Source organism: Fulmarus glacialis, unplaced genomic scaffold, assembly GCF_000690835.1.
Source record: "Fulmarus glacialis isolate BGI_N327 unplaced genomic scaffold, ASM69083v1 scaffold29635, whole genome shotgun sequence".
NCBI lineage: Eukaryota > Metazoa > Chordata > Aves > Procellariiformes > Procellariidae > Fulmarus > Fulmarus glacialis.
In genome coordinates this window covers 6,163-33,860 of record NW_009215418.1, presented here as the reverse complement: position 1 = coordinate 33,860, position 27,698 = coordinate 6,163, and the positions used below count along the sequence as shown (strand labels likewise).

At 38.3% G+C, this 27,698-nt stretch overlaps 1 protein-coding gene across 1 annotated transcript; it reads left to right on the top strand.

The window, feature by feature from the left end:
• LOC104077643 (regulator of microtubule dynamics protein 2-like) lies at nucleotides 1-27,698 on the top strand (the record flags this gene model as incomplete). The annotated part of the gene is made up of 7 exons (XM_009578941.1): nucleotides 1-76; nucleotides 1,756-1,833; nucleotides 10,275-10,377; nucleotides 12,104-12,153; nucleotides 12,242-12,322; nucleotides 23,792-23,894; nucleotides 27,556-27,698. Coding segments are annotated over 7 exons (634 nt in total), but the record flags the coding sequence as incomplete, so codon positions are not given.

Below are 27,698 nucleotides of genomic sequence, written 5' to 3'. Positions count from 1 at the left end.
GTTTGCAATTATGTGTGGCTATATGTCTCAGTTTGAAAGTGTACAAAACAAAATCAGGAATGGTTATCTCTTTAAGGTATGTTTCTGTAGGGTTTTGCGTTTTTTTAAGCTATTCCTTAATTATTTCCTTATATAGTGTCTAAGACAGATTTGTCCAACACAGTAATTCAGCCTCACAGGTCTATCTTGGTACCGATGTTAAAGTGAAAAAGTTATTTTTATGTATGTAAATAGATGATATGCTTACAAAATATAAGAACTGAGGTAGGATTCTGGGAACAGCATTAAGATTTCTGTTTTATTTTGTAGTCAAAGCGGGGAGGAAAAGGGAGTAACAATTATGTTTAGAAAATAAAAACAATTGAAATATTAAGTGATGAACTAACACAGTTCTGTAATCATCCTTCATGCCACCCTTAAGAAGTAATATTTGTTTTAACATTGTCCTTTCAAAGGTAATTGTGGTTTTTAGAGTTAGGAGTTTGTGTTACATGTGCTGCTCTCCCCCTCCTTGTCCTCGGCATCGCTTAGGCACTTTCCATCCCTTGCCCTCCGAGCCGGCGTCCCCCCTTTCTGGGTGTCAGTGAGAGGCAGCAGACGTGTTCCACTTCCCAGGGAATGCCCGGGATGGGTCTCTATCACATCATGTCCATGTTAGGACTTGGAGTGTCGTGGAGCTTTCCTGTGAGAGAGCATTAATTACATCTGAGCTGTGCCAAGCGAGCTAAGCCCCAAGCGTTGGGACAAGCTAGGAACGAAGGGAAAATGACAAACAACGCAAGTGCTGCAGTTGTTTAAGGATGGAGTTTAAAAAGAGCCCACAGTGTTAGCAGTAGCCTTTGCAGGGAGGTTTTCCTCTTCAGAAGTAATTACTGAAATCTGTGAATCATTTGGAAATGGATTTGGGAAAATAATAGCATGAAAACATAGCTCCTATCTGAATATTTTGTGGACTCTTAGGCTCTTAGGTCTGTATAACTCAGCTATTTTAGTGACTGGCTTAATTAGAAAAACAGAGATATCTGGGGGAAAAAAAGAAGAAACCTTAAAAGTGAAATTTATTTTGAGAGGCAAATGGTAGTTAGGGGTGAAATAACGTATTTCTTTTTTCTTCAAACTCAGGTTGAGCAATAAGAGCTTTCTTTAGTAAATTGGAGTGAAATAAAGATACTCATGACCTGTAATGAAAATGGTTTTGGAAGAAGCACCTACTTAGATGCTTTCTAGGTTTTATGGTTTCACTATAAACAGAGCCATTTTATTTTCTGAATTTCACGTTACAGTAACAATTTGCTGTGTCATGTACCATTTCATTGGGGCAATCACATTCCAGGGTGGAAGAGTCTATGCTTCAGTGATGGGTGCTGGCTTGTAAGATCTATCAAAGAGAGTCGTTGCTTTCTGACTGATTTGGTGTGTGACAGTTTTCTAATACTACCTGTAAATAAAATGAATTTAATTGAAGTTGTTGCCTTTTTAAGACAAAAGTTCTTGAGTTCTTTGATTGAACTTTAGAGCTGCTTAGTCATGTGCTAAATACAGCATGCCTTCTTGCATTGCGTGCAAAGTTGCTAAATAATTTTGGTTCCCTCCATGAGGAAGGGGTTTGCTAGTTAAAATATTTTTAGGTTGTTAGAAGAGAATTGCAGCAGAAAAGAATTTCTGAATTTGTTTATGATTTGCAGCAAACTTCTTAGAATGTAAACACACTTGCCAAACAAACATCTAAAGTGACACTGATTTTCTTTCTAATAGGAGCACCTAGACAAAGCAATTGAACTTAAGCCTCAAGATCCTTTTTTATATTACCTAAATGGAAGATGGTGCTATTCAGTAAGTTGTTTTTTTATCTAACATATGAATTGAGTATACTGAAAAATGGTAATGCATTTGAAATGAAATAGTGGGACTTAAGACAAAATAGGTGTTTATTGAAGTAGATGTTTTGAGCTAAATGAAGCAGTACATTTACATTTCCTGAATTAATTTCCACATGTGTGATGTTAACTGCTGACCATTCCTGTCCTGTACATTAAGTAAGCTGTGCTTGTATGTCCCTCATTGTTGTGTTCATGTTTCTTATCTGAATGTATGAATGAAAAGTAACTGATATTTGGAAGGGAGGAAGGGTGACCTCTGGTATTGTAAGCCTTGATTTCAGTTCTTTATTCTGCCACAAACTTTCTGGGTGACCTTGGGCTGGTAGCATAGCCTTTTGGTAACTTTATTGCCCATCCATAACTGAAGTTAAAGGCACTTACATGCTGTGGGATTATGGCTGTGGCAGCAAGGCTACCATGTCGGCTTGGTAAATTCCAGGAGAATGTCACAACAAAGATGCAGGCATAAAAATCTATAATTCATCAAAAAGTTTTGCAAGAGATACAATTTGTGTTATGCCAACACAACAGGTGCTCTTAAATATTGTGTTAATGACATAGTGATAAGTACTCATATACGAAAAATTAAAATAATTGTTTTACAAACTTAACTGTTGATTAATTTTAATTTTTTTTTTTTTTTTGAAAAATGGTGCTTGTATTTGTAATGTAAGAGTTGTCTTGTTCTTAAGCCCACATCTATGATGGCTCAGATGGCTATCCTTATTGCTTAATCTTTAGTGCTGTGAGGAATCTTTTGTCAGAAGAAAATGTTCTTGCATAGTCCATGCTGTAAAAGATCACTGGGAGGCTTCTCAGAATAATAATGCACAGTGAATTCCAGCCCTGCCTTTTTCCTCCAGCTACTTCCAATGCTAGTCACTACGAAGTGCCTGCAGACTGGGAAGAAGGAGTTGCTGTGATACATTGCAGCCTTTGACTTTGTCTTTGTCTGCAACAAGACTTAATGCAAAGTAATCTTTCAGCAGTTTTTTCAGATCATATATTTAACTTTCAAAGATCTTTCAGCAACTACATTTTTTCTCAATTGATTTGAATAAGGAATGACACCAACTTTTTCAAAGAGCTTTTCATTTTGGTTTTCATCATACTGTATTCTTGATTATCAACATTAGCTATGCAAAAGTGAGTTGCTGAAGATTGGCCTATAGAATGCTTGCTGTCCTGCCTTTGAAGAGCATCTCTCTCACCAGTGATTCCTTAAGCATTTTTATACTGTATGGTGTCCAACAGCTGACTGCACCTTCCATTTATGTCAAACACTCCCAGATGTTTTTCATGGCTTATTTCTCACTTGAGCTATCGCTTTTGGAAAATTTACATGTAATCTCAGTATACCTCACTTTGTTCTTATTGCACTGGTTTTTTTACTCTCGTTTCATTTTAGTGACAGTCACCACTTCCTGACTAATACATGTGGTTTGTTGCGCTGTATCATTACAAACTCATGTTCCACACTTGCAGCATCTATGCAGGGCTTCCTTACTGAACATTAAAGCCACAGATTAGCACTTGCTTTAGGGTATGACCTGACCTGCATTTTATTAAGTGAAACAATCCACCTAAACAGATGTAGCCACTGAAATACTTAAGGATTTGTCCCTTTTTTTCTTCTTTTTTTTTTTTTTTCTTTAAATTCTTGCCTTCTGTGACTGTCTTGATGGCCACAAAATAGTAACTGCAAAAACTTAGAACAGATTTTCATAGTACAAATAAATGCAAATATAGGACTGAATAACATCTTGTTTTAACTTCTGGGGCTGTCAGCTCTTAAAAACTTTCTGTCATTTGGGAACATTAGTTTTGGAGCTCTACTATGGAAACTAGGTCTTAATCCTAGCCCAGTGAAGTTGGTGATATCCTCATTAGTTTTAGCAGACTGTATGAATAGGTTTCTGTGCTGATCCACTAATACAGGTTTTGGCCATGCATGTCAATAGTCTTAAAAGCTTGTGGAAGATGTGGCAAATTCCTTGGTCCTATTCTGCAGACTGTGGTGTTTCATGCTGTGGTAATTATCCCAGAAGTAGACTGTTGGCTGTGGCATTGATACCAAATACTTCTTCAGAGTAGGGATTAAGATAGGGATTATGTATTGAAAAATACATTTATCACTTCTTCTCTATGCTGGTACCTGTAGATGGAGTGATAATGCTCGTTTTAGACCTTCTGTTTTTTCTGTTTAGTCTAGATGAGGTTGAGGCTGGGAAGGCTGTGTTGTCCAATGTGAGGAAATTAAAGAAGAAAAACGGATGACTGAGGAAAGAAGGTTATTTTTTATATTTAGCCTAGCTGACTTTGGGTTCCAGTAAGGACTGGCCACAATATTTGTTCTTTCACAAGTGTTGCTTCCAGGGGCATTATTGTCTGGTTTTAGTCACATATTGTTCTACTGAAGCAGTGTAGTTAAAAAAGATAACTAGCGTTTGATACTTTCTAGGCTTTGATAACATTTTTGGGAAACGTGATGTACTTAAGTCTTCCTAGGATGGTCAGATGCTTCCCATTCACTCCCCATTTAATGTTGGGGGATCTTATTACTATCTTTTAGTGTTGTTTTTTGCGGTAACACACTGAAAAAAATAGGTAGAGCATAAGAGACTGCAAAAGGGAATGCTTTGAGTGTTGTAAATCTGGGCTCCAGTTCATTTTCACAAATGAAAATCAGTTGAACAGACTTTTTAAGTAAAAAATACAGTGGAGGCAAATGGAGAAGATTTATTGAAGGCTGAAATCTATATCCAGAGACTGCATGCTGTACTCATAAAGCTATTTGATTTGTAGTGTTTTGCCAGCATCTGGCTCTGACTGCCATTTCTCACCTTCCTCAGTTTAACACAGTCCTTTGCGAAGAGCAATGGTACGGCAATGCCAAGTTTCTTACTCAGCAGTTATTCTTGCTGGGCCAGATCCGAAGCTGATGCAAAGTGTCATAGCACCTTCCAGCAGGAGGGATGAGCTGGATTTTCACTGCCTCGCAGCAGTGGGGGTTTGTCTTTGATGCAGAGACAGTGACAGTTGTGTGCTACCTTGTCTAAAAATCCATTTTTGCTGTTTCTTATTTCTCTTACCATTATAAAGCCAGTAGAGCTATACAAAAGAGGAAGATTCTGTTCTGATGTGTGTATCATCTCAGATTTGTTAGAAAATTGCTTCTGGTATCACAATCAGGTAGGCAAGATTTTCACCAATCATTTCATAGATGTCATGATGGGCAAAATTTTGCCCGTGAGACCTGCTGTGTATACAAGAAGACACGTATAGCTCTAATGTTTTTTGTTTTGTTTTGCAGAGGTGACAAGGGGAAAAAAAAGCCCTATTTATTTATGCATTGAGCAAGCATAATTGAACACCACTAGTAATGGATAACTGCAGAATCCTACCAAATGTTATTTGAATATTCCTTTTTCCAGAGCTGTACGAACTTCTTCGTAGTGGTAATTTTTTCCGGGGTAGCTTTAGTGATAATGTTAGGAAAAGGTGATTACCATATAATTCTAATGAAGATACTTTAAAATATCTAGTAAGCAAAGCAAACCAGTGTTTAGTATGTAAAAGAGATGTTACTATTCCAAAGAAAAACAACTGCAGCAAAATAATTTTCTTTTAAAATGTCTTTGGTAGTGGATGAAACTTTTTCTTCTCAGCCTTCTGTGACAAAAACAGGCTTTGTACGTATCTTTTAGGGAAGGTTTAATGTTTTAAATACATGCTTGGGTTAGTTCATATGATTTAAAATAAGTACAGTGTTTAGAGCATTTCAAGTTTCAGCTTTGTTTTTGTTAAGGGAAAGTGAAAACTACTTTGCTCTTCAGATCAGCAAGAAATATTTATTGGAAGTGAATTGATCTGTGGTGCATGATGTATAGGAATTAGTTTTCTTTCCTTAGAGTTTTGGGTGGAATCATCTGATAATCCTTTATAATTGTGTGTTTGTGGGGTTTTTTTAGTGTTTAATATTTAGAATAGCTTTTAAAACGGAGTACGTATCTAGTTAAGACTTATGGCTACTTGCCATTACAGGACTGACACAGAACAGTTAGCGTATACTTGTGAAACTGGATCAGAGCCTCTGGTAAATGCTAGTGGGGTGTTAAAAATCAGATCTCTTGGGATTTTCTTTTTGCAGGTTACATGCCATGTGTTGGATTCATCTCTGGTGTATCCCAGTATCTGTTTGGGTTACATCAGGGAACAAATTGACCCAGTTCCTTTGTCTCTGTGCTCTATAAGTCTGCTCCCCTTACTGGAAAGCGAAAAGCCCAGGGAATTCAAGTTGGATAAATGCCTAAATGCCTGTGCAGACTGTCCTGGTTCCTCAGCTGGCAAGAAAGAGAATATTTGTGTTGGAAGCCAGTATTTTAAAACTGCTGTCCAGTTACTTAATCTCTTCCAGAAGTCAAAACATTGCAAAATTATTTAATACAATTTTACGTTAATATATTGTAATAAAAAAGAAAAAGAAACTCTCTGGGGATATTTAAGTAGGTGCCATTAATATTTTACTGAAGTTGGATCAATGGGATGATTTTCCTTTATGAAAGACAATTGCGTGATCTGTCTTCAGTGAGCTATTAGCAAGGAAACATTGGAGGAGGAAATCCTTTAGAGCTGCAAGTCAATCCTGGCTGAATTTTCAATCTAAGTCGGTTAGTTTCCTTAGTACCAACATCCTGGTATTTGAAAAGAGCTGTCAGTGGGCAGGGTTTGCATCTCATCAAAACCAAACAGAAGACAAAAACAAAAAACCAAACTCCAGCCAGTGTTTTAGTTCATATGTGATTTTTGCTGATCCTAGGCTAAGGAAGAGAAAGGGATGTTAGGAAATCCCTTTTCCCAGTATTTAGGCCTGATAGGAGCGTGCTGGGTACGAACTTCACGGTCAGCTGCAGTTTAACTCTGTGAGTGGCTTTCTTCCATCTCTGGTATTAGTAGAGATTTGGGTAGAATAAATGGATGCGAGCTTGCTGTTTGATAGATCTATAGGAGAGATTGTTTGAGACAAGCATCTCTGTTAGCTTTGGGATACTGAAGAATGGCCTCCTGTCCTTGGCAGGGGCCAGGCTGTCACGGTGACCCACTCCCCTCTAGCCCTAGGAAGGTTCAGGACTTGGCTGATGCTCCCTCAGGCCCTTGTTTTTCGCTCTTGAGCTAGTGGGACTAGCTCTCCTCATGTATGGCAGCTGGGGAGCGGTGTTCGTCAAGTGACACAGTACATTAAAACCTGATATTCTGTGGAAACACAGTGTTCCTTGCAGTGTTCTTGTGAACTTTTGGGCTGCTGGGGGGACTGACGTCAGGGCTTGGGAGACCTAAAAAACCAGAAGTCACTTAAGGTTTGGAAATCATCTGTAAGGCAAGAGCAATCTTCATTCTTTAATTTTGTTGTTGTTGTTGTAGCTGTTACTGCTGCAGTAGCTGTTTTTCTTATTACTTTCTGCTGTCCTGTACCATTCTTGGAATATGCATTAAGTGAATTCATGGTTCGGCTGAAGTTGATGACAGTTACAGTCTCTTTGTACTTGATTTTGTATGGACCTTCAGATGTGCTTTGCACTGTTTGGCATAGCCTTGACTGTAGAAGTCAAATTTGCACTACACTAGAACATGCTACACCAGGGTTTCTGTTGCCTGTGCTTGCTCATACACAGAGAATGCTTAATAAAGTTAGTTGGCATAGTAGGAATGATGTTTCCATTTCACTGAACATGGCATAAGATTTACTCTAATAAAGTTATTTCAGATTAAAGACTGTGCTTGTTTAGGGGAAGGGTATAATTTCCTGTTCATCATTATTGCTCCAGGACACAATTTTGTGTCTTGCGTAAAACAGGTCTTTTCCATTTGTCGCACCTCAGTCTTAAGGGGGTGCAGGCTGACTCGGTGGGGCGTGCTTAAGCTGTTGTGATGGGATTCACCTCACCTGTTTTTAGCCATCCACAAGGTATAATTGTCTATGCTCCTTTTGTAGTTGAAGGAAAGAAAGAAGAGAAAGAGAGGAGTGTTCATCCCAGGCTAATGTAGACGAAGAAGAATTGCCAACATATATATATTATTTGGGCTTTTTAAAGTTTGAATAATGCAAAGCAGCACCCAAGCCAGACAAAAGAAGGACTAAAACCTCAGTAAATCAATTCTGATTAAATCTTGTAAGAAAATAAAACAACTGCCAGGAAGAGCTTGTGTTTTCCATAGGTAATTACAACTCCACATGGAAAAACTGCAATTTTGTTTCCTCACTGTTGCGTAACAGCAGACACGTGTGTGGTAATTGTATCTGTGCAGTGTATGTGTATATCCAGGGTGTTGTGTGGTCTTGCAGAGAACAGTGTAAGCATATACATTCCCTTTTATTTTTTTCCCCTCTCTTCCTCCCTCTGTAAGCTACCTCTATCTTGATGTGATGGACCTAGAAATATAGAAACCCACTTCCTCTTCCAAAAGAATAATGAATACTGCAGCAGTAGATTGGCATGAAGAAAACAATATTTTTGCAAAAATCCTTTTAATATCTCTTGCAGAATATGTCTCAGAAACTATAGAGCAGCTAGGGAAATGAAGTGTGTGAGGAAATTATATACGTACCTACAATTTGAAGTTTTAACCAGCATGCTGCAGTTTGTTACACAGTGTGAAAGCCCTGCAGTGCAGAGAGGGGAAACATCTTGTTGCTTCAATGAATAAGAACTCTGGGATTGCTGGAGAGCTTTTGTAAAAACCACTTCATTCCCTTAGAAGAGGCTTCAAGAGTGGAATATGTGAGAGAGAGAGAGAATGAAAAAAAGCTTTATATTGTTAATATTGTTTCTCTCTGGAATATAATTTTTAGTGGTTTTGTGTGAAAGACTTACTGACGGCATTTAACAAATAAGGCATTGGAGCCCGAACAACCAGCAAGACTTGACCAGGATGCCTTCTGTCTCCAAGCAATGTTGCTCTTACGTAGCTAGAGTCATTGGGACCAGATGTGAAAACATGGTCCTATGTGTTTCCTGTTGCGTGGTGGCCTGTATTTGTACTCTTTGCAATGGTATTTTTAGGGCAGTTTGCAACAAGAAATTCATAGAGCTTGATGTCTGCTCAAAAGAGAAGCATTCTGGTTGATGGCTGTGGATATGGATGGATTCTTATAATTTCCCATAATTAACTGACATCTACTGGATAATTGCTGGATTTAGCTGGAGAAGCCAGGGGGAGCAGCAACAGCCCTGAAAAGATTGGGAAGCCAGGGAATGAGGTGGGAATAATCTAAAGCTATCCAAAACCATTTTAATTTTTACAGCAGTAGGACAGACTTGAGTTCAAGGCTCAACTCTGTTATATGAATTGCAGCTCCCTCTGAAAAAGAGATGTCCCTATATGTGACTCATATCCAGGTCTCCGATGAGAGGCTCTCTTTCTTTGCCTGTGTAGTATCCCTTCTCTGTGTTGCCTCTACATAGATCAGGCCAGAAATTTCTAGGAAAACACAGAACCTTTTTTTTTTTTACCATTTTTAAACTCAGCTGTACTCTCTGACAGGAGCCATCAGTGCTGTGGTTCAAATACTGATGTGAAGGAATAAAGTCCTGACTTTTCTTTCCAGATGTAGTAGAAGTGTCCAAAGGAGGGTGGCTTCACTTCTCCATTTAAATAGGCTCGTCTCGCATTAAATGTCTTAGCAGCTCCGTCCTTCGTTAGAGATGTGAGGTGTGTTTCGCCAGGTTAGGTGATGGAGTCAAACACCTTATGGCAGTAACCAGAGCAGTTTCTGTCAGGTGTCAGTACATTGTGTGGCAATATGACAGTTCCCTGAAGTCCTTTTATAGCAGCCCATCTTCCTGAAATGAGAAGCGGTCTTTGGCAAGTGTTATTTGTCAGATTTGAAGAGGAAAAAATGAAGCCTGTTCTTAACAGTGGTTGTTGCCAGCTTCTGTGTAATAAATGAACTTGTTTTACAAGCGCCAAAAGCACTCAGATTTTGTCTGTAGCAACAGCTTTTCGTAATGTTGAAAAGTAGTCAAGTTCATGGACTATCATGCTAAGCTGTCTGTGTCATGAAAGCCTTAACAGATTTAAAGCACTATTTCTAGCCTTAGAAATGGCAAAGTCTTATGAAACCTAAACTGCACTTTAAGCTTTGTACGTTGGAATAATCTCGTATCAATGATGTTGGTGTTTTGTCATGTATTTCTTAATGTGTATATTTTCCTGTTAACAGAATTTAAAACCAAAAGACTATGCTTTGAGCTGGCAAATCAACAGTATAAAACATTCCTTTACAGGTTCTTTTGCAAAATAGGTTGTATTAGTAGTACAGTGGCAGAGGAGAGTATTTACTCCAAAACAAAAGACTTTTGATTTTTTTTTTTTTTGTTTTTTTTATTATTATAGGTAGCTCAGTTGTCTTGGATTGAAAAGAAAGTAGCTGCTGCTCTCTTTGGGACTCCACCAACTTCAACAGTAGAAGAAGCATTGCAGAATTTCCTTAAGGCAAGTCTTAGCCAAGGGTTTTCCTGTGAGACTGTTTACCAAATGCTATATGTGACTGTTGTCAAGATGTCTGCTCAACAGATTATGTTCAGTAGCTATAAATCCAGGGCCCTCCTAAATACCACAGAGCTCTCTACTAAAATATTTTTTCTTTTCTATTTTAAAATTAGTTTCAAGATGAGTGGCTAGCACCTTTCTTCTCTTTCTTTAGTTTTAGGGAATTCTTCAATGACTTGCCATGGTTAATAGTTATTGGATTTAATGTGAGATGGATATAGATTAGTTACATATTTCATTGAAACAAATTAACCATAGTGATAACCGATGATTTGCCCATTTCTGCAAGAAGGTTAACATAGGCACGGAAAACTTTGACATTGTGACACTCTCTTTTTCTGATCTGAAGCTCTCTCTTCAAGCCTTTCTTGGTGGAGATGAGATTACCTTTGTAGTGAAGTAGAAGAGAAAGCTCTGTCATACAGGTCCATGTTCCTGGGCATTCTACTTGAATGCAGTTGTAAGAAAACCCTACATGAATAAAATAAACCCGTCTTTTAGGGTCTTTTATATTAATCATTTCTACTTCTGGAGCTGAAAAATCCAACTTTTTCGCTTGACTGAATTCAAAGCATAAACTTCCATCACTACAATTACTTTCAGACAGTTTCTCAAAGGAATTGGACAAGCATATTTTCTTCACTATCAAAAGTGCTTGTTTTCTGTGTTCTTAGTCTATTTAAAGATGGAACGATCTCCTGAATTTTGGATAATACAATACATTACCATCTTCCCAGTTTAAGAGATTTTATCTTTAAGGGCAAACTCCAAAGGTGGTAGAAAGAATTTGAAATGTTCACTTTAGCTTCAGGGTATTTTGTGGTGGGCTGCAGAGTAATTGTGGTTTTAAGTCATCTTCTACAACAAAAAATATATTACTGTCTAAAAGGCAACTGTTTGGGTTTCTTTTTCAGTTGTTTGATAATACACAGTTGTAGTAAAAGCAGCATTGTTTTGGTCCAAGGATTACAGCTACTATAAATTTCACTGATGTAATTTTTCTCCCCCAAAAACTGTTTGTTGATTAAAGCTGTGTCTTGGTTAGTAGATAATTGGTAAGGTTTTTAATCATCTTTCAAGCTTCTGCATCCTTGATGTGTTTTAAAAGGAAGACAATCTTGAACTGTTTTAATGACCTGAACTTTTCAGAAGATGGTAATGTGAACAAAAAGGTGAACCTAGAGCTAGAAGAATGGGTCTGTGAAAGAAAAATAATTGTAAAGTTGATGAATACAGTTCATTACCCGTTACACAAAGTGTGAATGGTTGGTTGCTTGTTTATTTCTTTGATGAGGAAATAAATATTAATAATGTAGAGAGAGCAGTGTCTTCCAACCCACTGTGTAAGTGAAAGAATCCAACAGATATTCTACAGAATGATCCAATATCTTTAGAAAGCACTTACGGAGAGAGGAGAGCAAGAAGTACAGAACATTTTTATGTGTTCAGTATCAGCACTCATGTGCCTGGTTTAGGGTTTGGGTTTTGGGTTTTCTTGTTTTCTTGAGGTTTTTTTTGAAGTGCTAAACAGATTGTGGTGCACACAGTAGGGATGATTGAGTCTGATGTTTGAGGAAGCTTAGTGCATTACTAAAAATGCTATGCAGACCACATAAATCTCATCACACAAGTTTTATGTCTATTTTTTTTCCTGTTTTTTATTATTTAGGCAGAAGAAATGCGTCCAGGATATTCCAAATACAATTATGTGTATTTGGCAAAGGTAACCAAGTTCTTTTAAAAATAATGATTTGTAGACTCTGGTATTCTTACAGTGGTCTGACTGGAAACAAAATGTTTTTTCTTCTCAGTGCTATAAAGATCTTGGCCAGAAAAACAATGCACTGAAGTACTGTGATTCTGCACTGTCAATTCTCTCAGTTACTAATGAGGTGGGTATTGAGAGTGATAACTCTTTCTCTTGTGACCGCTGTCTTGTCTTTGGCACCCATTGTTGCACTGTCAGTAATAACATAATGTTTCACTTTTTCCTCTGAACACAGAACCTTCCTCTTACCTTCCACTCTAGGTTGGCTCATTACAATTGTCTGTATCTACAGCTTTAAAAAAATCTTTGTTTGGGGAACTGTCAGGGACTTGTCTGTGTCAGAAGCTGTCAGAAATTGAATTGCATTCTTTGTAATTCAACCCATTTCGTTAGACTATCTTAAGCAATAAGCAGTTGAGCGTGTCACTCTAGCTGTGCTGAAATTTTGCCCCAGACCTACTTTTTCTCAGTTGAAAGCATTCTGAATTTTTGTCCCACAGTCGCTATTTCTGCTCCTGAAAGCCTCTGGTTTGTGATTCTGGTCAAGGCCTCCAGGGCAGTGTGTTAGCTATAGCAGAGGTAGAGGAGTTATTCAAGATTGCCTTTGTCTTCAACCACAGTGCAGTTAAAGAGGCACAGTTCTTCCAGTTACATCTACTGGAACATAGTTTGTTCTACGAGATTATTAGATTCCTTCGTAGGCCCTTTAGAGTATTTTTAGTACGTGGACGCAAAATTTCTACAGATATTTGAGAGATTTTAAGTGATTTAATTTCTCAAATATAAACCAAGTCATGGCAAGAAGGTTCACTCTGTCTGATCTCGTGTAGAAGCAAGTTCCATAATTACCGACCTATGACTGGAAACGTTTTACCATCCTAGAGCGTGACAAGTTCAAACCTGAGCTTTGTCAGCCTAAGGGACCCCCTTTGAGCACCGCAGATGTGGTAGGGAGAGAGAGAGGTGATTCCAGAGATGAATTGTTCCTATCCCATTTAATTCTTTGAAGTTAAGGGAAAAGACCATTAAATAGCTCTGTAACTTGATTGACAATAAATGCTGTGTGTGGAGCACTAACATGTTTATGTCAAGTGTTCCTGCTGGGAAGAAAGACCACTGCATGCCTCACCAGCAGCTGCTCCTGGGTGGCCTTTATTTTTGGCCCAAATTATAGTATGTACCAATCATACATTAAGCAATCATTGCTTAAGTTCAGTGTTTCTTTAAATATGTATTGATACAGATATGACATTAATAATCTCTTAACTCTGCTTTATTCTTTACTTACTGTTGAAATGTGCCTTCAGCTTGCCTATTACAGAATGTAGGAAAGACTGCACTAAATTATCCGTTACTTGGTACCTTACATCTTTGCATAAAAAGTAGGACCAATGGTGTAAGAGAGAGCATACAACTGAAATTGCTTTAACTCGGCCTGTTTTGTATATATCTGCAATGATTGTGCCAGTGAATTTGTTGTTTTTCCCGTATTCAACTTACTACAGGCCAGGTAATCTTGCAATCAACTCTGAAGCTATCTGGTAAAATTGGAAACAAACATATATCACAAAAACTTCTGCTGGGCAGAAGATTGCCTGTGTTTAGTAAACTGGAAGTCATTCAACATATTCATAAAGGCTCCTTGAAAAAGTATAGAGATAGCATAGATTGGGATTCATCTTTGATAACAATAGCTGGACAAAATTTTGGTGACCAAAGGTAGTTGATGAGGCCCTCCCTACACCCAGTGGAGATAGATGCATCCAGGTGCCTCACCCTGCCTCTCTCAGTCCCCTGATGGCAGAGAGAGAGACTAGATGTGAAGATATGTGTAAGATGTGTACCTGAGACACCTGACTCCTAGACTGTGCAGTTAATGAGAGACGAATCCTGCCTCTAAAGTCCAGCGTCATCCGTCTAAATGTGAGCTGGAGTTCAGTGTGTCCTGGGCCACCTGGAGGGACTTAGTCCCTGGTAAAAGGAATGCCCTATCACATTTCTGAAGTACTGGCAGACCTCAGGAGACACTGAGGTGAGAGCAGGAATTTGGGAGCAATCTCTGAGGGGGGGATGTGCGTATTCTGGCAAGCAGAGTGGTGATGAGAATAAGAATTATACTGGCTTGTGAACAGAAGAAAGAGTGGAAACGGGCCCCAAAAATCTTTTGTCCATCTGAAGAGGACAAGGTGATTTGTCCTCTTCTGTTTTGACTCATTCTGTAGATGTCACAGATTTGTCTGTTTGTCTTATTTACTTGTGATGTGTTTTAAGTTTAGAAAAAAATGTCCAGGAAAATGTGGCATTGGGGCAATAATATGTAATTCAATTTTAAAAAAAAAAAAAAAAAAGCAGTCAGCACAAGGTAAAACCAAGTGCATGCTGAAAGGAATTATAAAATAGAGATCTGGAACACAAACTCTGTTGATGCTAACTGTTACCTCAAGTCCCATATGAATTAGAATATTACGTGTTGGTTTGGTTATTGTGTTAGAGAAAGACTATTACTGATTTGGGGGAGAAACATGTTGGAACTGAAGTAGTTCAGGGCTTGGAGCTGTAGGAATAACATTTAGTCAGGTTAGTTTAAGGGAGGGGAGAGACTGTAATAAGACTAAAGAGACGTTGGGGAGACAGTAATAAATGGATGCTGATAAAGTGCCTGAACGGACTACAGCCCTGTAAAAGATGGGGTTCATGGTCTGAAATAGAAAATGCAGGTCAGCAGCAGTCTGAGGATTTATTTATTTGCCACAGCACAGGATCTCCAGGTTGTCAGCAGTGTGGTATGTTGTCACAGTCCTGTGAAATCCATCATGCCCAAATGTAATCATAGTTTCTCATGTGAGTTTTCTCTCTTTCTTCAGGCAGGGGAATTCCTTTATTGTTTTTAAATGTTGGCTTCTACTGTGAAACATGCATGTGTATAAAGGCATAAAATCAGGAGCAGACTGAGAGACAAAGCTGCTGGAAAGGTGCCACATTGAAGAAATGTATAGTATTTCATGATACAAATCATCCTGCAGCATAAGTATGAAAAATAATAGTAGACAATGGTTTACTTTTTATTGCTTCTGAGCATCCACAGTTTCCAGTGACTTCAGTGGGAACCAGAGGTGCTCGGCATCAGTAAAATAGCCCATAGCTCATTTTAATCCTCAGGTCAAATTTTCAGCTGGTCTAACTCAGGGCACTTCTTCGGCACTTTGTCTAGGATTCATTTCATGTAACATTTCAAGTTAAGTGAGATTATTTTTGTCTTGATGTTGTATCACATCCAAATATTCCTTCTGTGCATCTGTTCTACTGCTTACAGAGTATGTTTTTAATTCAAGGGATAGAGGGGCTTCCAAACAGAGGTAATTCTTGTTAAAGAAAAAAAAATAATCAGATGGCCAGTTTCAACCCTATTATGAATCTTAAAAAGGATACCAAAGAAATCATCAAAGAAGAGACAACTTTTGATTGAATGACTCCTGTAATTCCTAATACCAGTTTTTAAAAATAGTTTGGCACATTTTTAACTAATCAGTCTATGCATTTTTTTTATTTTAAAAGGAATACAGGAGATTTGGTGCAAATTACATCTGGAAAACAAAACTGATGTTCCAGTACTGCTTTAGAGACCTTTCTCTTTATCCTCTCTACTCTAAACAAAAACCTCCAATGAATCATACCGTCCTTCCTTGGCCGTAAATACTGTCATACTGTAGAGTGGTGCTTCACTGCTGGAGGTGCACGGGACATTAAATTGTCCTGCTTTTCTCTGGTGCTGTCCCGGTGAATAACCTCAGGGTCCTGGGAAACATTCACCCCCTCAGTAAAAGAGATCCTAATGTTCAAGGCTGCTGTGAGTTATCGTAAAGTGCATAACAGCTGCTCTGTTTATCTAGTAGATGTTGCATTACTCTTATTGAGACTCATTACTTTGTAGTGTGCTCAAAGCCTTGGTGAGTGTGACTACATGAAGGGCTGTCGAAACCAGATGTGGTGGACTACTGTGATGGAAAAAAATGACTTTTTTAAATTTGGGGAGAAAAATGTAATTTAAATTTGAAAACATAAGCATTTGTCTTGCATATAGAAAGACAAAACGAGTTTGGGGGGGTGTGCTTATTAAACACATAGCGCTTTGCACATAAGGGGAATAAGACACTAATTTCTTGTTTATAACAAAGGGTATTTTCAGGACTGGAACTTGTAGAGAATTAAAGTCTCAATGTAGGATTATAAAGTAGAATAGTAAAGAAATTATTGTTTCCCATATCTGGAGATGAACATGGGTGTGAGAGTGAACTCTGTGCTTGCTTGTAGGACCAGTAAGCTCACCATAAAGGGATTAACAGCCTAGCAGAGAAAGAGATTAAAATTTCAAGGTTCTGGTCTCTGTGACATTCTTGAAAATTAATCTAAAAAGCAGGAAAAAATGTGGTCTTGGAAGAGCCAAAGACAGCAAAGCAGGAAGAATGCAAAACAAATCTATTTGCACAGAGTGTTGCTGAAAGTCTTACTTAAAATGCAGATAAAAACTTCCCTGAAGCTGGAGAATGTATTTTACAAAATTATTGGTGATTTTAAAAAAATAATCTTAATTTCAAAAACCCTCCCTCCTTCCCCAAATGAAGGCAATTCGGAGTTGAAATTAACAAGTGAGAGAGGTTTAGATATTACCGAAATTGATCATTACGGCATTCAGTTCTTACAGGTGTAGAATGGCAGGAAGCAGAGACTTGTTAAAGACTCTACCTTCGGCCTCAGTGACATTTGAAACTCTAGAAAAGCCCATGTGCAGGAGGAGGTGAATGTAATAATGGGCAGGAACAATGGCTGAACGTTTACACAAGAATGCAGCTGCTGAGGAGAAATCATGCCCATAAGATTTTCTTGCATTTTTTTACGTCACCATAATTGATCACCCTGGTCATTAATTTACATTTTTAATACTGTCTGTAAGGAAAAGAGTGGGAGTTATAGAGGGATGGAAGAGAGGGCAGAGTATAGACTTCAGCACCCATCAGTTGTTCCTGTTACAACAGACCATTTGTATATCTTGAATTTTCCAAAACATATTTTCCAAGAAATGCCTACTCCAGCCACCGTATTGGTCATATGTTGCAGACCTTGCTGTGATACTTCCAACAGATGTCATTTGAAGCTGCTGTGGTAATCTGTCCTTCTAAGTGAGATTTTGAGGAGAAAAAAGCAATTTACTTTTGCTTTTTAAGTGAAGGGTACGAATTATGACTTGTTTGTGAAAAAAACTACCCATCGAAACTATGTGAATAATTTGGGTTAACCGTATTAAAAGTTTTTGTTTTCTCATCAAACAGAACATTTTCTTTTCTCAGCATCATCAGCTCAATACAAAATGTCATTGTTTTCAGAGGATATTCATTCCTTTAGATTTTATGCACATTTGTTCTCCAAATGCCAAGCAAAAGTCCATCGTGTTTCAATTACAAAATAATGGAAGGATTCAGAATTGTGTTCATTTTGAATAATACTGTTTGTGGAGTTGAACAAGAATTTCCTAATAGCTACCACCAACCCAAAATTAAAGTATCTTTTGAATATACTTTAAAAAACTATTCCTTAATTAGTGATTCTGTTTACGCTGAAAATACGAGTGCTTCAAGCTCAGGGAATGGGCCTTTTAAAAACTCATTATAAAAAGATCAGATTTCAAACTGCAAAATGCTGGTAAAAATGAGACATTTGTAAAAGAGCTGCTAAAAGAATTTGAGATCTCCTATATTTTACATTATTTTGCATTTCAGAGAATACAGTCTATTTTTCTCTATCTTAGTGATCAGACTGATTTGCCGTCTGCATGTTTTTGAAGTTCTTGCCAAAAGGTTTGTTTGCATTGTCTGCTTATTCTTTCTCCCCCTCCAAAAGCAATTCCAAAAAATGATGAAGATATTTTTTGTAGTATAGAAGTTTCATACATAAGGATGACGTCTATCCTGATAAATACTGAGCTTATTATATTTATGATTAAATTGACTAGTTTATCACAAAGTATTAATTTCAACATCCTATCAAAGGTAATACAGTTTTAGCATAGTTCTTAGTGCAACAAGACTGATCAATGGACAATTCCTCGAAGTGTGGAGTGTATCTCCTCCGCTGACGTGCTGACGATGCAGGGGGAGAGTGGGAGAAGTATTCACAGTGGTGCACTGCAGGATTAAGAGGTTCACAATTGGTTTCCTATTTTCGTAGAGCGGCTGGGAGAAGTCAAGCTTCCAGGAGTTTGAAATGTATTGTCTCAGAATCAATATATAGGGTGAAGGAGGGCCTCAATAGGCATCTTTCTGAAGGGGCTGTAACCGGGCATGATCGTGCTCAAGCCGTTTCAGTGATGACTGCACAGAAAGAAGGGCTGTAGGTCTCACCATGGTGGGGGTGGCAGCTGGACAGAAAAAGGGGAATGTCTTGAACACCGAAAGCTCCGTGTTGTGTACAATAGTGAAAGGAAACCAGATTACAGGTGAAACTTAGTCTTTTAAGTTAGAAAAGAACTAGCGGATAAAAATTTTACACAACTATTAATTATTCTAAGTTGAATTCTGCTGTTTTGTAATTTTTCAACAGCAGTCCTCAAACTAGCTGAACTGTTCATTCACAGTGTTCTGGGTGTGAAAGGGTGGTTTTCCCTCTACTTGCAGTATAATCAGAAAATGTGGAATTATTGTCAGCTACGTATTTTAAAGCTGTGTTTGTCTTGATCCTAAAAGCCTTGAGAAGTCATGGTTCGTCCCCAGAGGAAGATACTAAAAATATGAAAGAACATAAAATGCCCTAACTTGCGACATACAGCAGTCATATAGAAGATTACAAGTGGATGATTGCATTGGTTTATTGAAATATCTAAAGGGAAAAACAGTATTATGCAATTGTATGCAAATTAACGCCTACTACAGTCACACCATCTGTGAGAGTATATCATGAAACTGAGAATGGATAGCATATAGCTTTATGTGATTTATGTTGTCCACAAGAGCTATTACTCTCTAATTAACGATCCTTGTGCGTGTTTGGGAGTCTCTTCTGTTACAGTCCAGGATTTCTCCTGGAGCTGCAAAGGAATGTTACAGCTGTACCCGAAAGCAGGGGTGGCTCTCAGCACCTCATTGCCGTTACCGCATATCAGAGTACAGCTTTGGACCACCCTTGCAGCCCAGCTCAATTAATATACCATGCAGACTTCAATGAAACCCTACAGGATGCATGTCAGCTTGGGATTTGGCAGTGGTTGCACACAATTATGTTATAGTTGGCTGGTGTGGCCATTTTGGCTGTGGTCATGGGGTTGTATCATTCTCTGTTGACAGTTGGGACTTTGTCAACAAGTGCACACATGTGCAGTGCCTGGGTTGAATGTGTTTAGTGCATAAGGAAATAATTAGCAGAGATGGAAGGTAAAATCATTATCTTTCTGTCTCTGCTTTAATTGCCATTTAATTTTTACATGCACATTTATATGTGTATGTCTGTGTGTATATATATTTATCAGTAAATTTTTTTCAGCAGAAATTAACTGTCAAAATGTCGACTACCTCCAGTTAAGCCAACATTCCCTTTTTCCCACCAGCTCTCTCTTCCGTCTTGCTCTTGTTTTCAACTCCCTCTCTTCCCTTGTTCAGTTCCCGGCCTCCCAGGTCTTTTTTTCCTGTGCATATCCCCTGTGGATGATGAAACATAAAAGAAAAGCAACTGAATAGGCAGAGGGCAAAATACAGTCACTGACCCTGTAATTTGAATACCTTTTGTGTAGCAGTTTGCAGAACATTTTGAACTCATATTCAACTCTGAAAACGATATGAGAAGTGTTTAATAAATGTAAGCCTTGACAGTAGAAAGTCAAGGTTGAAAATGGCTGTGTATTCAGTCAGTGCTAAACTAAGCCTCAGGGTGAACAAATGGGACTGATGCAAATATATTGCATTCCTCCTATGACTTGCACCTCTTCCTCTCCCTGCTGCACTCTAGAAGGAGATGAAAGCCTGCCCATCTTAAAAGGAAAAAAAGAAGGGGAAAAAAAAAAAAAAAGCTGACCTGATTGCTCATTTTTAGAAAGCCACAGATCTTTGGAGGAGAATTGGCCAAATACAAGGTTTATGTCTTTGTCTTCCCATTAACAGTCAAGTTTTCATCCTTAAAACTGCAGACTGGTACATGGAACAGCGTTGTGGCTTCCCTTTCCTTTTAGCATGACACACCTTTTGGTCTGCAAGGACTGTATCCAAAGGTGACATAATAACATAATAGTTCCCTTCACTGACCATTCTCAGCTTTGTTTTTAATGCCATTACTGATTTCTTTAGATGCTTTTGCCATCTGAGTTCTTAATACTGACTGGAAGCCGCTGGCTCAATTAATGCAGCCCGATAAGTAGTTTGCAACAATAATAATTCCTGCTTTTACTGATGTAGTCTTGTTTAGAACTGACAACCCAGAAGTAGGACACTTTGCACGTTTGCAGTTTCTTCTCCAGCTAGTTCTTAGAACAGTCATGGATTTGTTTCATTCTTTTTCCTAAGCTGAGAGGCAGATTCAGGAAAGATTGCCCAATATTTTTGGGACGTTTGCAACTCATTAAAGCTCATTGCCCAATATAATCCTTTGCGTCTAAGGAGAGAGACAATTATACGAAGTTGCTTGGAGATACGTTTTTAGACTGCTGTATCGTGCAAAGTGAGTGAAGAATCCCATCAACCCATGAAATGCTGAACACCATTCAGATAGGAGAAAAACTGCATCTTTATCGTTTTCAGCTTAGAAAAGTGTGAAAAGAGTAGGACCAGATACAATGAAACCTTTTTCATTTTCTTTGTAGCATGGGACAATATCTGGCTTTTTACTTTTTTGTTTAATGGAGTTTAGAATAATTTTCACAAGTTGACCACAATCAGTACAGAAAAGAGTGTATTTTCCCTGAATTAATCAACATACTGATGCAAATTTTGAGTTTTCCAATTTTTATTGAAAACCACAGGCTGGTGCTCCAGGCAGCCTGTAGTGACGTGGAGTTTAAGGGGTGCTGAATTCTGTGTGACATTTCCTTCTGTTAGAGTATTTTGGCAAGAGCTTACTGGCTTTGCAGTGTGTGCCTTTTAAGGCCTCTGATAAATGATTAGGCAGATAGTTTAGCCTATTGTTGCCAGTGGGAGCAAGGCAGTGACTCCAAGAGAAGTGTCCAGCTAATGTATTAATGCCTTAATCCAGACCAATAATATAATGTAGTTTGACATATCTGGCATATGGTTTCTATCATCTCAATATTCTTCTCTATTCCTCCATGACATAATAGACAACTAACCAAAATAAAGAGAAGCAGGAATTTCTTCACCCGTAAAATGTATTTTAAAATGTCCTGTATTTTGTTCCAGCTCTTTGGTTGATTGGATAATGAAGTGATCCTGAAATTCAGTGATTACTTCGCTGTCTGTCTGCAGTATTTTCTTTCAGAATTGCCTGTGGCATTATCTGGGAAAGAAATACTGGTCTCTGTCATTAGAAATACTTGCACAAAATTTGTGATGTGCAAGTGTTTTTGGCTTGCACTGCTAAGCACACATGGGTGCGTGTATTGGGTGTTTGGACCCTTAGTAGCCTGCAGGTATGAGGTGCTGGCTTTTTAGAAATGTGGTTTTAAACCAAAGTGCATTTTGCAAGCTAGAAGTTTTGCAATGGCAAGTAAAGGAAGTGGATTATATCCAGGAGACATTTCAAAAATAAGTAGAATAATGGAGCTTTTTGTACTGTGCTTGCACGTTCATATGCATGTACCCCATTCCGAACAGATTATACATGGAATAGCCAAAATGTATGTCACTGGTTACCTGTGAAAGAGTCTGTGGACTGGGTTTGGTTTCAAGCCCCGTGCAAACTGTGCACTTACGTATCAGCCTAAAAGGAGCCTTTCCCTTCTGTCCTAGGAGGTATAATACAGTGTTGGCTCTCAGCATAGCAGATTACTTGCCTCTTGCTCCCCCATTGGCTCCATTCTGCTATGAGCCCAGTAGCGTAGGCAGAGCCCACCAACACCAGTATGGAAGATACCGAGGGTGTAGTCAGTCCATGGTGGTTATTACAGGTAGGTATGGCTGTATGCACTGAAACCACAAGCTAACTATGTCATTAATTACATTTCCCAATGTTTTCTTGTTAGTTGCATAATAAATCATTAGCAAACACCACAGAAATATCTTTAGAAAAACTGCACACAGTGGGGTTGCAAGCTTACGTAAAGTATAAGGCAAGGCAGTACTTCATGCAAAGTGCACCGATAAAAGTTATGGCCTAAGCTGAAAGGCTTGCTGGTCTGCTGGGGAGGCTATTTGTGGCTAACATTTTGAGTGCTTTAACAGAGCTGTAAAGGGAGGGCTGCCATCTGGCTCTTGTTTTTACTTCAAACTTTATGTTTGCTATCGCTGATAAATTAACTTACTATGCAGTCTTGTACAATCTGTGGCTGTTAACAGTTGTGTGTTATGTCTGTTGTTAGTAAAGAAATGTGGATAGGCACGTATTAGGCAAAGGAAGGGATTTATCCTATCTAAGTTGATGCATGGTTGTATGTTTCTTTCAGGATAAAGAGGCCCAGAAAGACTTAGAGGCTTTACTTCTCACACTGAAGCTGTGATACGACAGACTTTTTAACTCTGCACGCTGTGATAAAATTGCAAAACTGAAATGAGAATCTGTAGTGACTGGGAACTGCGGGTGAATTCCAGCTAAGTCAATGGGAAAACTGTCATTGATTTTAGCTGGCTTGGATTATGGCCTTTAAGCGTCTGGTGATTCTGATACGAAAATGATGCATTCATTTTTGATTATTTATAATCTTGTACTGAAGTTTAATTTTAGATTGCTGACACTGTGAGTCTGATTCTCTGAACATGAAGTCCACTGCTGGCAATGGACATACTGGAGGTCAGAATGCAAAATGCATAAATCTCACTCTTTGGAAGATTAATTGACTAGTATGTGATGCCAGCATAGAACTGTGTGTAGCAAAATCAACCAAACAAAATGTTTCTATAATAAATTGTTTGTATCAACTAATTTATACAGATGTGTACAAAAGAAAATCATGAATGTTTATGTTTACACATTTCTCTACTCTTATAAAATTAGAATCTTGTTGAAGTTAAAGAAAAAGCTTTTGCGTTCACAAAGGTGTTTTTACTTTAAACCTACTGTTGGCTTTACATGGAAATGTGAAAACTTTATAAATTAAATATTAAAGTTATATTTTATTTGTAACATCAAGTACAATATTAAAAATCAGACCAATGAAATTAAGGGGTTTAGATTAATCTGTTACAGCTGTGACGTTTAGTGGATTTGTTACAGGACTTTCACCAAGTTTTTGAATCCTGGCTCTTTCTCTTTGAACAGTCGCCTAGCATGGTGGCATCAGTGTGTCTTCAGAGAACCTAGTCCAGCATGTGACCATCACTGACTTTTTATATCATCTATATGACATAACCTGTACAGAAAAATAGACTAATTAAAGAACTGCTGCTTCTGTCTGAGTGTGTAGGACAGCAATGTTTTCAATAAAATTAATTTTGTTCACCAACAGACTGATCCAGAATTCAGCAAAGTCTATAGAAACATAAAGGCCAGTGTTCGTTGGCGTTTAATTCAGGGTCTTCATCTAGATGTGGGGAGTGTATCTGGAAGAAGTAAGCATTTCTGTTAAAGGAAATACAACTGGATAAGGACAACTGCACGTTCCCTTGACCTATTTGATGTGTAAGATAATATGGACTAGTTTATGGCTAAGACAAGGAGGACTCATATGCCACCAATATATTGAACTAGTGATTGGGGCTTTAATTTTGGACAGATAGGGGACAGTGAAATTAGCAAGTAGGAACTACAGTCACCGCAACGAGGATCTAAAAATTGGGCAGATGTGAAGGAGTATGTAGACATATGACTGAAGCATCTCATAGTAAGAGTGAGCTTTAACTACTAACAACAGAAGGCAATAGATGCAGTAGACTGGAAGAAGACAAATGTGTAGAGTTACATTTGAGTTTAGCCTGACTCCATGACTCCTCATAAAGTATAGAGATTTCTTTTCATAAAGTAGGGCTATCTATTTTTTCAAGTGTTTTCTTTAAAAATACGTATTCAGACCTGAAAACATTACTGCGAGATATCTCTGAACAAAATCTGAAAGTTCAGAACTGATTGTGAGTTCTCGCTGTTATTTTCATGGTTTTAATTATCCTGAAGATCTTCACAAATTGAAATACGCATTTTAGTTGTTTTCAATGTTCATTCTGAAGGAAAATTGTTCCTATACCTCTTTTTCAATTCCAGAGTTTTCTTCTTTTCATACACAATTTCAGAGAAAAGGGGAAATACCATATGAGATAATCCTATCAATAAATTCCTTCTGTAACAGAATAATTGACTTGTGAACAGAGAAGCTGCAGAGGTGACACGTCTTGATTTTGGTAACGGGCTTTTGGTAAGGACTGCTTTTGACATTTTCATAGCCAGTTGCAGGAAGCATAGTTTAAATGGATCTACAAGAGTAACTTGTACTTAGGGTTGTTGTTAGCAATTCACTGTCACCTAGGAAGATGTAATAAGGAGGCCTTTATTTAGATCAATTTTATGCTAATCGATATACTTTATAAAATAGATTGGATTATGCAATCGATATTTCATTTGCAAGCAATTATTGCCGATAAAGGCTGAAAGTGTATCGGAGGAATAGATTAGAACAAGAAGTTATTTAAATTAATTGCTGAAATTAGGTGACATAAGTAAGATTCACTTCATTAAGGGCAAATAGAAAGTATTGAATTGAAGTAAGTAACAGATAGAGGAGGGAGGAGACCTGGCTAATTGTGCTAATTCTGTGGAAAAGGACGTGCAGATTCCAGTAAGCGGCAAGCTAATCATGGGTCAATAATGTAATGTTTTTGTGAAGAAACAAATGTCATACTACACTGAATAAATAAGCATTCCCTATTAAATTCACATGAAATAACCTTTTACTCTAATTAGGCCTAATAAGGTCTAATGAGGTCTAAGCTGGAACACTATATCCAGTTTCAGGCACCACACTTCAAGGAGGTTGGGGGCTAATTGGAAGGAGTCCAGTGGAGAGACACAAGAAAGATGAGAGTGCTAGACAACATCTTTTCTGTGTAAAAATTGAAAGAATTTGGTTTGTTTAGTCTGCAGGAGCAACCACTAAAGGAGTATTCACATTTGTAAAAAGCCATTGTAGAGAAGACAGTAAAAAAACCACCCAAAACCTTGTTCTCCAAATCCCCTGTTCATAGGACAAGAAGTAATTGCCTACCTTTAGATTAGGCATTAGGAGAAAATAATCCTGGTGGTAACTTTGCGAAGCCCTGCAATACATTTCCTGAGAACATTATAGAATCATTTACACAAGTTTTAAAGTAAAAGTTAAACAAAGATGACTTTAAACATTGGCGATGTTTAAGGCACAGTTCATCCTCTGGCAGAGGTTGGACTGGATGACTTCTTAAGATCCCTCCCTGGGGAGTGCACAACCCCAGCCCCTATGAGCCCCGCGTGCTCCTGCTGGGTTTCTGCGGTCGGTGGGATTGTGTCTGCACACGCTGGCTCTGCATTTGGGCCAAGACTACCTAATGGATTTGTATTATGAAACATTTACCAGCATGTTTCAAGACTTGAATTTAAAGATGCGCATCATGGCTGCCCTCGAGTATTTATTTATCTCACCTGTGGTTTTAATCCACATGATTACATTTTCAAATGAAATTTCTGATTTTATAAATGAAATTACTGATCTCTCTTTTCAGCCTTCTGAATTAAGCCCATTCTTCTGTTTTAATTTTTGCTCATTACTAATCTATGTGTAGAATCACAGAATAACATCTGGGAGAGAAAAGGCTGGTCTTAATTATTCATTCCAAGTTGTCTTTCATAGTTTGCAGAAATATTCCTCACAAAGGCAAGAAACTTGTTTTATACTGCCAAGATATTTTGTTCTTTTTAGATTTTTTACTAGTTAGTGTACATGAGCATTCTCAACCTTTTTGTGTTTCCGCTTTACTAATCTGAGAACTTTTAAATCTGAAGCGTGTTCCCTAAGTTGTTCTTTAATTGCTCCTTAGAATAAAGCCTTTGCATTTAGTTCTAGGCCTAGGCTATCTGTTCTCTGTGTCATATCAGCTGGAGAAACAGCAAGCATAGTTCCAGACGGCCATATGTTTTCTTTTTTGTTTAAAATATCCGCAAGCAGACATTCACTTCCGTAGTTTTGTCTCCGTGGAGGAGCTAGAAGTTAACCGTATTAACCCCTGCGGGCCTTTAAGCCGTATGGAGCAGATGGGGCTGCAGGCTGCCTGAAGCCGCGGTGCCTTGGCTGTGTTGCCCACTACCTCCTTCAGCTCTTCCACTGTGGCATCTCTTGGTTGGTCTCTGCTCCAGTACATACACTGTAAATTCTCTGGGGGAATTTGTCTCTTTACATGTTTGCAAAAGGTGAGTGCAGGGGGCCTTGATCTGGTACTAGGATTCTTGTGCTTCATTACAGTTAAAATTACTAGTTCTGCCTTCCTGGATAATTGAGATCAGATAATTTTTATTTCTTGTGGTGAAGCTAAGGGCTCTGTCATTGGATCCTGATCCCTTCGGGATTGTCCCCCTGCAACAGCAGGTAATCACAAACTAAGTTATGTATTTTTTGTAGCAATTGGCCACTGGCACATTGTGGGAACGGTTACAGTGATACACTCTCATACTACTTTGTTTAAATTACTGGCTTTCCTTTTGCAGAGTCTTAGGGTGATTTACTCATTTTTATGTAGTAATATCAATACACTGACTTCTGGAATGAGTTAGGAAGCTGTCCAACAGTGGTGAGTAGCTGACAATTTAGAAAGGAAAGTGACAATTCCTGTGTCCAATGAAGAAGTGGCTACCAGAGACCCAGCCATGTTCAACCCAAACATATCGGCTTATCTGGATCTACTTATCTTCAGCCATCACTACCTGAACACCTTCCACCTGAAGTACCTAGAACTGTAGGCAGGTACTGTGGATTCCAGCAAGGTCCATGGGTTTTCTGGAATTTTCCTGGACACCCTGGAGGGTGGTCCTGTGGTGGTTTCTTTCAGTGGGCACAATAGTCATGATGGATACATGAGACCTACTCCAAATCAGAAAATCCTGCAGTAATGTGACAATTAAAATTGTATTGCAGCATTCATCCAGTGCAAACTCAAGAAGGAGTAACTCTGACTGAAGGGCTGACATTATTGTTTGCTTTTTTTCTTCTGTACATAAGGTTATATTCTTATTTTCCAGCACTTTTCCTTCTTACAGACTCTCCCAAGTTCCTTGGAGAAGAAACAAATCAAACTGTCTTGGCAATACAAAAAGAAGCAAGCTCTTCTGGCCCCATCTATGTTTGTGTAACCCATGCATGTGTGGTGCTGGTAAATGAAGCACTAGAACTAAGAATGTGA